This window comes from Eleutherodactylus coqui, chromosome 2 (assembly GCF_035609145.1).
Source record: "Eleutherodactylus coqui strain aEleCoq1 chromosome 2, aEleCoq1.hap1, whole genome shotgun sequence".
In the NCBI taxonomy this organism is placed as follows: domain Eukaryota; kingdom Metazoa; phylum Chordata; class Amphibia; order Anura; family Eleutherodactylidae; genus Eleutherodactylus; species Eleutherodactylus coqui.
In genome coordinates this window covers 123,896,697-123,910,995 of record NC_089838.1, presented here as the reverse complement: position 1 = coordinate 123,910,995, position 14,299 = coordinate 123,896,697, and the positions used below count along the sequence as shown (strand labels likewise).

Here is a 14,299-nt window from a genome sequence, read left to right as displayed (position 1 = left end):
ATGAACTATATCACAAATGCTCTTCACAGGGGAACACAAAAATTCCTAATCACAGTAAGGCCCCCTGTCCACGGATGTGATTTCGCTGGTGGTAAATCGCTGGCGGTAAATCACCGGCGAATCACGCCGTCTGACACTTCCATAGCGCTGGCCCCGTGTCCACGAGCGGAGAATCACTGAGATGCTGCAAATTGCCGCGATTCTCCGTGGTCAGCCTATCTGTCAGATAGGCTGACCGGGGGAGATTCGTCTGCCAGCTCCCGCTCCAGGGCGGCAGCTCCCACGGCTGAGATTCGCGGCGGGACTTCGCAATGCCCGTGGACAGGGGGCCTTACTGATAATCTTCCTAAGGGCTCCTTCATACTGGCGATAAAAATTCATGTTTTTGAGTGATGCAAGACTGAGTGAAAACACAGAAGTATGAAACTAATGACCATTGCTTTTAATGCTTTTAATCCCATATGCAATGTTTTTCACTCACGCAATGTTGCGTGAAAAAAAAAAATACAGCCTGTTGTAGCTTTTTGCAATATCGCCCATTGTCTTCAATCCCTCCAACCTCGGTGGGGAGAACCCCTTTGCCGCGGCAGGGGTGAAGGGATTCCTCGTGGGGATGAAGGCATTCCCTGCAGTGATGTGAGGCTGATTTTACATGAAAACACCCTGCATCCAGGAGTTTTACATGGATTGCGAGGGTGATATTGGGCCGTGAATCATGGCCCGATATCTCCTTTACTAGTGTGAAGCCCCCCTAAAGGTACCTTTACATGGGACAACCGTTGGGTGCATTAGCACCTGACACCCGTCCCAGTTACTGTCACGTCTGTACTGTTACTCAAGAATGATGGTGTCCAGGGTGAGCAGGGTGTCCAGGGTGAGCAGTCATATTTCATTCTGTGTTGCAGCTTGCTGTGTGACTTGTGTCCTGTTACTTCTGTGTTGCAGCTTGCTCTGTGACTTGTGTCCTGTTGTCTGTGCTGTTGCTGCTTGCTGAGTGAACTGTTCCCGGTGCTGCTGGATCATGTGTCTCGTTAGAGTAAGGACTGAGAGACACGAGGACCCTTGATCGCTGGGCTCGCGGCTTAAGTGACTTGGCCAATTCACGAACTAATCCCTCTTATGTATATTTCAGCTATTCCATCTGCTTTAGCATGCAGGGATGTTTGGCAAATGTGTGGCTGTTTGTCCTATGTTATGTCTGTCCATGAGTCCAGTCTGTAGTATGCAGTTCTCTGTCCAGTTGGTGTTACTGTCAGCACTTTCAGTCTGAAGTCCATTTTAGGTCCCTGTGTTTTTGATATCCCTGTCTTAGGGCACATCCATGTGGGCCTTGTCTTTATTTGTCCACACGAACTCAACAGTTTCTAGCGATAATTTGGGCAATAATCGCCCTGTAAGGGTATCTTTACTGTATACTTATGGTCTTCAGATTATTTAGGCGAATACACAAGGAAATGACAATTACAATGATCTCCCAGCAAGAAGAGATGGTACTGGCTCTAGCAGTTCATGTGATGCTGTGCTAATGCATTGTGGGATTGCTAGCACAGCATAGAGGAAGAGAAAGCAGTGATAAATCTAAAATGTCAGACAGGAGGTTGTACTGCATGGAAGTGATTGCAATATACATAGAAGGTCCACAGTGTGGCAATCAGATGAGGGGTGTAGTGATGGAAAAATGTGTTTTGCTAAAGTGGCCCTTTAAAGGCTTATTCCCATCACATAACGGGATGGAATATCACAAGAATGCGCTATCACTTTTTGATTGGTGCGGGTCTGACTGCCCTACTGATCTTGAGGATGATGGGGCCCCATTGCTGATTTAGGGCTGCATTCACTTCATAGTTTAACCACTGTGCAGGAAAAACCTTGAGTAGGAGCCCCACATATTAGAAAGTGAAGGCATATCGCAGTGATATACCATCACTATATTTAGAGCTCAAGGTTGACTCAGCCTTCCATCCTTCCAAGGTTGGTAAAATGAGAACCCAGCTTGGTGGGGGGTAATACGTAATAATTACCTGAAAGCGCTGCGGAATAAGTTGGCGCTATACAAATAACAAGATTTATTTTTTATTTATTGGAATACGCTTTTAAATAAAATTATTTTGTGTGTGTATGGATGTGGTTTTATGAAAATACACAGAAGAAAACATTTCTAGCAGAGACAACTGAATGGCTAGAGCAGTACATTGACAGGAATGGTCATAAATATGAGCAGTCAAGCATAGGCAGCACAAGACTCAGGCAGGAAACATGGAAGCAGAGCTAGAGTTAACAGTTGGAAGACAGTAGGTTCACATTTAGGTTATGCACCAACAGGAATCAGACAGAAGACAGATGCATGCAATTCAGTAAACAATACTACTTACCCCTTGGCCGACCGCAACACGCTCCAAAGCCTAAAGTTTCAAGCAAAAGATAAGGTCGATGTGTTTATCATTTTGTCAGACAATGTTATAAACGTACTGGCAGAATGAACAGATTAATTATGTGACGTTAAATAAACTCACACACTGCGATGTGTTAGCTTGTTAATCAGATCTCTTATAGCGACTTTGGTTTATTTTAGACAGATGAAGATAGGAAAAACACTTTCATACAAATCAGGAGTTTTAAAAAAAAAATTCCATTAAACTTGGCCGTGTGCCTGACACTCTGCAGCAGCCGTAGTCAGTGCTGCGCATTTATGTGAAACCAGAACCTATCCACTCCATTTTTTCCTTTTCCAAATCCTGTCAAATGACATAATCAGGAAATGTGATATATTTACTGAAAACATGTTTGCTGGTGTTACTGAGCAGGCAGCAATTTAAACAGATTCTGTATCATTTGAGATTTAGTGCCCATTTTAGGTTAAAGACCTGATAGATAATTAAAAAACTGTCTAATAATATTTTAGCTCGCTACCAGACGTAGGTAAAAACTTTGTAACTACAAATGTGGGTAACTGGATCACCGAGGGAACCACTAACTAAGAAATAAAATATAGCCTTTATTAATTAAATTAAAAAGTGTAACAAATATTAAAAGGGCGTGTTTTGTCTCTTTATACGTAGCGTGCCTGTCACGACCAATAGGCACTTTACCAATGATGTAATACCTTGAACCGGTCTTATTAGAAAAAACCACTAATAGTGTATCCTGATAGTACCTTTAAGCTATATACACCTGGGGGGTGAGTACCCGAGTATATGCTCAAATGGATATGATAACACTATTATCACCATATCATCTATCCCATTGGGGATAACGCAAAAGGTAAGATATGTATCCTTTATGGTGAAATGTAGACAAAAAATCGTCTTTCAATAAAGCCCACACGATTTCGTCAAATCACTTGTTCAAGGTATACGTTCATCTAGTATGCGATTGGTGGTTAAAGTATACTGCTCACCATCTGCATACAAGAGAATTGCTGCTTAGTGCTTATTAACAAAATGCACTAAGTACTTATAACCCCAACAGTGGCACCCAAGGGTCATAATTAGACCCGGTACCACTAACAATTTATAAGTTATAAGTGACTATAAGAAGAACCAATACAGAGGACAGGACTAGATGTTAGTCCACAGCAAATTGCCCAATGATTGGACTTCTGTACGGTGCTAAACCCGTGTAGATAGCACATATGGAATCAGTGTCCAGGAGCAGGACTGGTTAAATAGCGTCACAAACACTCCTGACACTTGATATTAACAAGCTGATTAGCCCACTTGGTCATATAGTAGTAAGTGACCACAACATACAGTCACACTACTGATCACTTAATTTTATGCACAATACCATCAATTGTCCTACCATCAGTGTCCTGCTCCTGGACACTGATTCCATATGTGCTATCTACACGGGTTTAGCACCGTACAGAAGTCCAATCATTGGGCAATTTGCTGTGGACTAACATCTAGTCCTGTCCTCTGTATTGGTTCTTCTTATAGTCACTTATAACTTATAAATTGTTAGTGGTACCGGGTCTAATTATGACCCTTGGGTGCCACTGTTGGGGTTATAAGTACTTAGTGCATTTTGTTAATAAGCACTAAGCAGCAATTCTCTTGTATGCAGATGGTGAGCAGTATACTTTAACCACCAATCGCATACTAGATGAACGTATACCTTGAACAAGTGATTTGACGAAATCGTGTGGGCTTTATTGAAAGACGATTTTTTGTCTACATTTCACCATAAAGGATACATATCTTACCTTTTGCGTTATCCCCAATGGGATAGATGATATGGTGATAATAGTGTTATCATATCCATTTGAGCATATACTCGGGTACTCACCCCCCAGGTGTATATAGCTTAAAGGTACTATCAGGATACACTATTAGTGGTTTTTTCTAATAAGACCGGTTCAAGGTATTACATCATTGGTAAAGTGCCTATTGGTCGTGACAGGCACGCTACGTATAAAGAGACAAAACACGCCCTTTTAATATTTGTTACACTTTTTAATTTAATTAATAAAGGCTATATTTTATTTCTTAGTTAGTGGTTCCCTCGGTGATCCAGTTATTCCTCTAGGGAATTTTTTTCTGTCTCGGTGACGAACTAACTACAAATGTGGACTACTTTCTTGCTACAGGAACTTCCATAGAATAAATTACATTGGGCGAGTTATTTTATAACGCAAGTTGAGAAAAAATATAGCCATTGCCATTAATGCTTCTTGAAAAGAACTCCATATTTAGGATACCTTTAACCCTTTGCAATCCAATTTTGGATTCAGGGTTTCCTAGGGGGCTTTCTCTTTCTGCCATTATACAATGGCACCACCTGCTGGTTAGAGCCAGTACTGCGGTATGTGACATGCTGGAGAGGCCCCCAACAACAGAGCGGCCAGTAATATACAGTAAGAATACCCTGCCGGATGTCTTCTGACACCGGAAGCTGTAAAGCCTTCAATCAAAATGTCTTTAGATGTCAGACAGTGGATTGGAAAGGGTTAAATGGAACGCCAGAAAATCACAGAGATAGCAATCCCCTTATCTGATTAATTCAGAGCAGAGTTCCAATAGTTTGATAACAGGTCTGTAAGAAATTTCAGACATAGTGTTTTGCAGGATGTGCCAAAGTTTAAAGTCTATAGTTAAGCCTGCGTTCCCATGTACAGGTATCAGCTTGCGGCTTAGACTCCACCTAGCCATGGCTGTCAGTAGTTGACCTCTATTAGCAAGATGGCACTTCCATTCGCAGCCGCGGCTGGGTGGAGTCTCAGCCTCCAGTCGGTACCTGTGCCATACGGTAATTTAAATGTCCTCACTTAAATACTATTTAAAAGGTGTTAACCCCTTAATGACCAAGCCCATTTTTTTTCATCCTTATATTCTAAGAGCCATAATATAGACCCATAATTCTGTAACAATTAATTTCCTAATTCATCTTTATAATAGCCAGAACTCCTTTTTTTTCCTAATAAAAAGCTTCAAATCCTCTACATAGAGAAAATGATAAAATTCTTGCAGTCATGACTAGAGACAATTTAGTACTGTAGTTTATTGCATGCTACTTATACTTGAACTCAATTAAAAAAAGAGGATTGCAATTGAGAGTTTTACATTTCATGGCACTGATTGATGGAACTTGCTCAAATAATTTGGCGATTTTGAAAGACAAAATAAAAAAAAATTAAAAACTGCACACTAAACCGGTTGCCAATCAGATGAATATCTGTAAACTTCTCGTAAAAGCTCTCTAGAGAAAAGTTCATGTTTCTATAATTCTATACAAGCTCCCTTGAGACTGCCGGTAAAGCTTGAGAAATGTCAGACTAACAAGAATATTGGTGGAGTACAATGAGAAAACTGGCCAAAAATTAGAATTTTAAGAACAATGAGCTGTCAGATGTGAACAAGACCAACTGACTATTTGTAAAAAAAAAGAGCAGAGGGTTAATATCTAATCCAAAGGAATTAAACCAGCCTAAAAAAAAACAGTTCCAATGTTTATCACTGAAATCAGGTTAATCGGTGTAAATTAGTCAAATGATTTCCTAATCGTATTTTCAATGACAAAGATTAACACAATAACAAAATTTGTGTTTTTCTTTGCAAATTTGAATATTCTCACAAATGGACAAAGTTCCAGTATACACATGGAAGCTTATTGCTCACTTGTTGGGTATAAACAGAAAATGTAAAAGGGCTTTCCAGTTGTAAACGATTGATAGCCTATCCATAGGAAACGCGATCAGTAGTAGTAGATCGGCCAGGTTCTGATGATCAATTGTTTGCCAAGCCAGTGTGCACATGCACTGAACTAAATTCTACAGGAAGCAGACACCTCTGTTCCAACTACAGTGGCCAGGCTTGGTATTGCATGCAAAGTGCCCATTCTCTTCTGTTGGAACTTTGTCTGTAATACCAAGCCTGGCCACTGCAGTGGGAATGGAGGCGTCTGCTTCCTGCAGCAATAAGCTTTGTGTACAAGCACATTGACCAGTCAAACAGCTGATGAGTGGGAACCCCGTGCGCCGGACACCTGCTGGTCTACTACTGATGAGCTATCCTAAAGGATAGGCGATCAATAGTTTACAACTTGACAACCTCTTTAAGCGTATGTTTACACGTAGTGGAAATGCTGCAGAATTACCACAGCATTTCTGCATCCAAAACACTGCTGTGGATTTTGGCTTGAAATCAGCTGTGTATCCGCAACCGATTTTATGAGATCCGACGCTCCCCTCAAATCCGAAGTTTTCACGCTGCCAGCCCTCCCTGGCAACTGGTGGCCTGTATTAAGTGCAGCACAGCTGGTCAGGTGATGCTGAAGTGGCATCAGCTGAGCAGCGGTACCATGCTCTCTATAGGCCCCCGAGTCCTGGGAAGCACTGACAGCTGAGGACTTCAAAGGTGAATGGGGTGCCATATCTTCTGAAATCATCTGTAGATACACAGCCGATTTCAAGTCAAAATCTGCACCAATGGTTTTGGATGCGGAAAAGCTGTGGAATTTTCAGCTGAATTTTCTTCTACGGAACTTCTGCATCATTTCCGCTGTGTGTACACATACCCTAAAGACAGAATGGTCATAATACTTGGTGATCGCTTCATTGATGCAGGCCGCCATTTGTGTATTATTAATACACATGGCATCTACAAAACAATTACTTTACATGATGTTAAAAAAAACAAAACACAAAACTGTGTAGTTTTCAATTGTTTACTGAAAAATATTTTTGTCTGGATCATTTTATGAAATCACAGACAAATGTCAAGTTTTCCAGTTCTATTCAGCCAGGCTTAATAAAGTATTTTCTTTTTTTTTTTGCAAAGACATAATATTTTGGCTATAAAACATCTGTTTAACATTTCATTTGTTCTGGTCACACATTTTGCACGAAGCGAAGGTTCTTTGTAGAACTTTGTATTGTTAGAAGGGACTGCAATGGAGAATCAAATGAGAAAGTATTTACAAAGGTAACCCACCAAACAAGCGGACATCCTAGCATTCCGGCCAATGTGCCAGCCCATATCCTTCAGATACTGACTCATTGGAAACCCCCACGATCCTTCTGTCGGCTCTGTGGAGATATAAAAAAAAAAAGCACAAAAGTTTTAGTGCAACATGACAAACAGAAGTCATCGTAGCTTGTAGGCTCCTTAAAGGATCTCACAAGAAAGTCATATAAAAGGTCTTTTCAGGATTTAATTTTGAAGCCTTTCCATGACTATGTCTTGCACACTTTGCATATTCTGTACGCATCTTCTTTGCTAACGATCTATCTAGGCTAAGCAATGTAATGAGATATATGGAATAACAGCGATTTAATCTCTTTGGCAATCCTCTGGCTGTCCAGATTGCAGAAAGTGAAAAAAGCCATGAAATCATACATATTGCAGTTAACACTACTTTCCCCTGGATCCTTTTGACACATACTTATTAAGTGATTTGTGCTTTTAATGTTTACTTATGTGTCATACTCAAGGTCAATGTTTTGTTCTCTTTCAGCCTGGAACAGCTGCAAGGCTCTCAGTTGTTTCTCCTAAATGTTTAGCCGTGTTTTACATCCAAAAGCATAATTCGATTTGGCTTAGCATCCATTTATTGCCTTAGCAGACAACGAAGCTTAATGTGACCAACGGGCTTAATAAGAGATGTAATGCTAAGGAACCCCTCAAGCAGCACAAAGTACATTACATTAAGAATTCCTTAAAATCTCTGCAAAATAAAGCTAAAGGGGAAGTCTCATCCAAGACAAGTCCTTTCAAAATGCAACTTCTGGGACAATCCTGGAACCCTTTGCAAACAGCTGAACTTGCCAGAAGTAGCCACAGTCAGCCAGGCTTTTAGTATTATATGACGGTCATTAAACTGAATGGCCATTCATGTACTAAAAGGACAGCTTGAGTCCATCAGAACAGGAGCTGATCTCCCTTCTGGCTCCAAGGGATCCCAAGCCGGAGACCTTACTCTATGATGTCCATATGCCCCAATACTGAATATGAGCAGGGTTTGTCTTCATGAGACAACGCCTTTAAGCAAAGTGATTGACAACTTTTCTCTCCACATATATTTTAGATTTCAAAGCCTATAAAGTTATAATGTTTGACCTAATAAAGTGATCAAAATAGAATAAAACTAAAAGACTGGCAGGACATAACGAACGCTAGACTCTTTACAATGTCTACCGCAAATCAAAGGCAAATAGTACGTTCTTGAAAAACACACAATGATGAAAAATGAAGCTTTCCAAACACATTAAAATGTGCAAAATAAGAGAAAAACAAACAAGAAGGGGAGATAGAATGGCTGAGGATCAAGTTGGAAAACAGCTTGAAAAAAAAAAAAAGTTCCAACATCTGCAGCAAATAGTTTGAAGCAGTAATTTATACCAGCTTGTACTTAATGGGATCTTCTATTGTAAGCATTATCCTGCATGTGGCTTCGGCTCTGTTCACATGACATTTGTACAGTTGAGAAAAGAGAAATAAATAAAAGGTGATTATGTATAGATTTTGTAAAGGTAGGCTTCTTATATGCACTAGATCTAATACGCTTTTCTAAGTTTGTTTCTGAAAACTACACCGAACTCTGCTGTGTAAACCTAGCAATAAAGAGCCATGCTGGAAGCAGCAACCTGTTCACTTCTGTGATCATATATAAGTGTGTCTAAGGCAAATAACGAGCATCAAAAGTTTATATACAAGATCATTGTCTGCCATGGGTGTCAGTCATCAGCGGTTAATAGGCAACATCCTTGACATTAAATGGTAGAAGTCTGCACTATTGTGTCCCATAGAAAGGGTTTGATGTCTAGTACACGGGCCTTTTCACATGTACCAGAAATCAGTTACCTTGGCATACGCATTTCCTTCCCAATCCATGTCTAAATAATAGGAAAGAACAGAGGTGGCGTCTTTTGGGGTTAATCGTATTCAATTTTTTTTAATGGCAAGTCCTATTATTTACTGGGAAGAATTCAGCACAACGTTATAGGTTTTCCAGGGAGAATACGATCGATGACCTATCCTCAGGATAGGTCATCAATAGTTGATCGGCAGAGGTCCGTCGTTCGGGACACCGACCGATCAGCAGATTGTACACCCGCTGACAGCACCACAATTACACAAGAGGTCAGAGAGGAAGCAGTGGAAGTCTTTGCTCCGACAACTGTATAGTGGCCAGGATTTGTAACTGCAAGTACAGCTCTCACTGAAAGTAATACAGGCTGTGCCTGCAGTTACAAGTGCTGGCCTTTTCACAGAGATTGGAGTAGAGACTTGTGCTGCTTCTGCTCCGATCTCTGTGTAATTGTGGTATTGTCAGCGGGTGCACAATCAGCTGATCAGTTGGGGTCCCGGCCAGACCCTAGCTAATCAACTACTGATGACCTATCCTGAGGATAGGTCATCAATAATATTCTCCCTGGAAAACCCCTTTAAGATTGGGAGAATCAACATAGCATGTGAATTATTTGGAAGAAGTCCATTCCAAACCTTATGTACCTTGTTTCAGGCATGCATATTACGCTAGGGACAATTTTCAGAAAGATGATCTATTGCTATAGTTTTGGAGTAAGTTCTACATGTATATATCAATGCACTGCTGACCCCAACATAATAAAACAAATGAACGGTCTGACCTCATTACCCTTCATGTAATCTAAGAATATTTTATCATTATATTTGTCGTACATGTACAAATTTCAGAAGCAATACAAATATTGTAGACTGTAACTCAAGAATCAATGTCTTCTATAACTATGAGTTGTTGTATCCGGGCCAGAAAGTCAAGTAACAACAAGCACTCCCGCCTGCATTGTCCATGTTAAGCCACAAAAATATATAATGTTTATGGTATGATATACGATTTCATAACACTTGATAACGGACCATATGCTGCATACTGAAGAAACGGAGTCTATCCACTTGCAGAGAAATTTGAGAACAAGTATAAGGTTCCAACCACCTACAAACTCGGGAGATCAATCAAATGGGTCAAAAATATTGAAATGTAACTTTTACAAATACTCCACAAGTTTGTACTTGGAGTTTCCTCAGGTTCCTTGCTGGAAATGTGGCAAATGTTATACGAGATACATATCAATGGGGAAGAAAGGATAATATTTGGTTTTATTCTGTGGGAACATAAGGTTGCAATTTAAGCCACTCTGGGATGGTGGGTTTTATACAAAATATAACAACAATTTATAAATCATTACACCTATCTCCTGAAACCTAAACAATTTTTCCGCAAAGATTTAAACCAGATGTAACGTAAAATATTTTATAAACACGTAGGTCTCTAGCTAATATTAAGGGTGTGTAAGAGGTCAGAGCAAGTGGCTTACACTCAAGTTTTCAATATGTATATCTGGCTAGTCAGCCATTACGCATGCATAGCTTATCTACTGGAATGCACCTGCTCCTCTGATCTGCACAGCAATGAAGAATGGAAGGGAAAGGCAAGCAAGTTCGGCTTAGATTTATACTTAAAATACCTAGAAACTGCTGGAACAATCACAACTATTTACAAGTGTTGTTAATTTTCGGCCTGTTCTGGATTTTGTAGAAAGGAGGTTTAAGGATTACATTATTTAGTGGCCAGCATGGGTGTAGGGCCAATAGAGCTATCACAAGATGATACTTTACACATTTGAAGAGGGAAAAAATGGTCTTCTGAGAAAAGAACACAATTATATTCCAGTGCTAAAAAAAAGCAGTAAAACACAAAAAATAAGAGATTTATTCTGCTTGTAAGGAAATGTTTGTTAGGCTGCATAACTCCAGATGTTCCCTATCCTTGTAGATTTGTCACACTGAATGGTTTCTGATCATAAAGAAAAAATGTCTTGGAATTATTGCTACATTTTTAATGGACAAAGTCACACAACAACCATAGCACGCACGTGAAAAAGGAACTGTCCCGTTAAACATAGAAGGTTGCGCAACCTTAGCGGAAATAATTGCAAGTAACCATTTCTTACAGAAAGATCAGGCATTGACATCATCCTCTCTTCCTTGCGAAATTGATGTAAGGCTAAGGCTCAATGGTGAGGTGACCATAAAAGACTTTAAAAAAATGGTGGAAATCTAAAGAAAGAAATACTGTAGCTGCAGGGTCGCTTGAAACCCCCCTTCCATGAAAGGGACACTGTTACTATGGAATAGCACTGTAAACAAAGTTATGGTACTGTACCGGGTGGTGACGCCAGGGGGGTGTTTTTTTATACTCAATCGCTGCCCGATTTATGAAGTCTGTGCATGGCCTGAAGATTTGACTCCTTCCAGACCACTGTGCTTGCGCACTCCCATGGACTCGTATAGGAATGCACACACACAGTGGTCTAAGAAGAGTCAAGTCCTGGAGCCACACGTGAATTGCACAGAGGGACACCATAGGAACTGGACAGTGGTTGAATATAAAAAAAAAGAAAAAGCAACATACCTCCGGGGTCCCCATCATCACCAAGGACAGCGACACAAATTTGTTTATGGTGCCATTGTGTAGTGACAGTGTTCCTTTAAGGAAACATTGATGTCACAGTGCAATCAACCCCCAATTTTACTAGGGGTGGGTGATGATTTTGCTTTGTTAGTGTGGAGCCTTGCCCAAGTACAAGACATTTTTAGGTTTTGTGTATCAACTGTCTGTTTCAAATGAAGAAGAGATGTGAAAGCAAGTTACTGAAATATATCTGTTTGGAAACGTTGACAAAAAAAATGTATTCTTTGCTTAATTTTACTCTAAACTATACACAATTTTTAATTCTAGAAACATCCAAAACTGATGACAGGATAAGACCAAATGGCTTATCGCCCTTTATATCATTTCCTTTTTATTTCCTTCTTAGGATAGATAAAGGTTTATGCCACAAATGCTTGAATTCAATACTTTTTTCCCCCAACTAATCTCAGATTGGGCTCTTTGTTCTTGTGCTAAGTTTTGTTTGCACAACACATGATAGAACATGATGAAGTGAACACCAGTAAAGAACTCTATTATACTCAAGTGTTATTTGTTCTTGACTTGCTTGTGTGGGTTTCCTCGTGGTACTCTGGTTTCTTCCCACATACTGATAAGTTAATTTGGAAATTAAATTGTGAGATCCAATGGTAATAGTAGGGGATTACAATCTATATAGTAAGATTAAAGAAAGGATTATTTTGGAGAGTTTTCACAGAACAAGGACAATCGTACAATTAATGTGTTCCAGCAAAACTACATCCAATGCTATATTGGAGATTGTCCAAAGTGGAGAATTTGGTTATAAAGGAACCACCCAAATCTTCTTAATTTCCATCCAACTGATGTATGCTGACCAAGCTGGTAATCTTCTTAAAGGAGATGTCCCGCGCCGAAACGGGTTTTTTTTTTTTTAAACCCCCCCCCCCGTTCGGCGCGAGACAACCCCGATGCAGGGGTTAAAAAACCCACCCGCACAGCGCTTACCTGAATCCCGGCGGTCCGGCGTCTTCATACTCACCTGCTGAAGATGGCCGCCGGGATCCTCCGTCTTCGTGGACCGCAGCTCTTCTGTGCGGTCCACTGCCGATTCCAGCCTCCTGATTGGCTGGAATCGGCACGTGACGGGGCGGAGCTACACGGAGCCGCTCTCTGGCACGAGCGGCTCCATAGAAGACTACAGAAGACCCGGACTGCGCAAGCGCGGCTAATTTGGCCATCGGAGGCCGAAAATTAGTCGGCACCATGGAGACGAGGACGCCAGCAACGGAGCAGGTAAGTATAAAACTTTTTATAACTTCTGTATAGCTCATAATTAATGCACAATGTATATTACAAAGTGCATTATTATGGCCATACAGAAGTGTATAACCCCACTTGCTGCCTCGGGACATCTCCTTTAAATATGCAAACCGATTGTATTTTATTATATCGGGAACTGCCAGACCACCATGAACTTTACTTGTTAGTAGAATTTGTTTGGGAATTCTCTATTGTTTATGTGCCCAGATAAATTAAAGTACAGAAGCTTGGATTGCTTAGAGTTCTCAATGAGGTACCAGGATAGGCAGTATTGGGAAATATTGTTATTTTGACGGCTGCAATTTGGCCAAAAATTGAGGGTGAAAAACTGCATGTTTAGTTTAAGAGGAGATATAAAGTATTTCTTTAAGGAGTTCCAAGAAGTTGTGGATACATAGAGTTGAATATGATGTAGTCAATTTAACTGCAATGTACTTTAATGAGGAATTCTGGCATTGATAATGAAAGTTAAATTTGAGGGAATCAAGCTGTGTTTGTGTTATGTTTAGACTAAAGCTTCCATTTCCATTGTATTAACTTTATATCCTGACAGGTGTCTAAAATCTCTTAACAGGACATGAAGGTTGCAAAGAGTGTTATGTAGCTGTGCTAACTTTAACAGGACATTGTCCACAAACAAAGAGGATTTTAACTCTTCATCCCTGATTTTACAATATCATAGATGTTTGGGTAAAGGTGAATCGCTATCGCCGAGCCTCTATACATGAAACCTTAACAATGGCAAAAAGGGACAGACCTGATGTGTGCAGTTTATTTACCTGAATAGGCTGATATGAGACCAGAGTGATACAGAGCCGGCAATGGGGGAAGCGGAGGGCCTAGAACCCCTTGGTGTCCCAGATCAACAGGCAAACCCAACACTCAACTGTAGTTCTAAAAAATAGATTATACCTACCCGATAAACGGGTTTCCAGTAGTCTCCACGACAGCAGCAATTGAGATTGCCTCCTCCTGATAGGACAGGAACACACTGAGAGGTTAAAAGCTCCCCCCCTTCCCCACTTTCCTCAGTGGATTCTAACGAATTGCCAGGGTAGGAGCTCAACTTAAATTTCTTCCCTTAACC

The 14,299-nt window shown here is 40.4% G+C and overlaps 1 protein-coding gene across 1 annotated transcript in view; it reads right to left on the bottom strand.

The window, feature by feature from the left end:
- Positions 1-14,299, bottom strand: part of METTL25 (methyltransferase like 25) — a 185,590-nt gene that overhangs the window by 46,682 nt on the left and 124,609 nt on the right. The window contains exons 7-8 of the mRNA XM_066591488.1: positions 7,431-7,525; positions 2,373-2,402 (exon numbers count right to left, since the gene is read on the bottom strand). Of these exons, the coding sequence (XP_066447585.1) occupies positions 2,373-2,402; positions 7,431-7,525 (125 nt within the window). The remainder of the gene's footprint in view (positions 1-2,372; positions 2,403-7,430; positions 7,526-14,299) is intronic.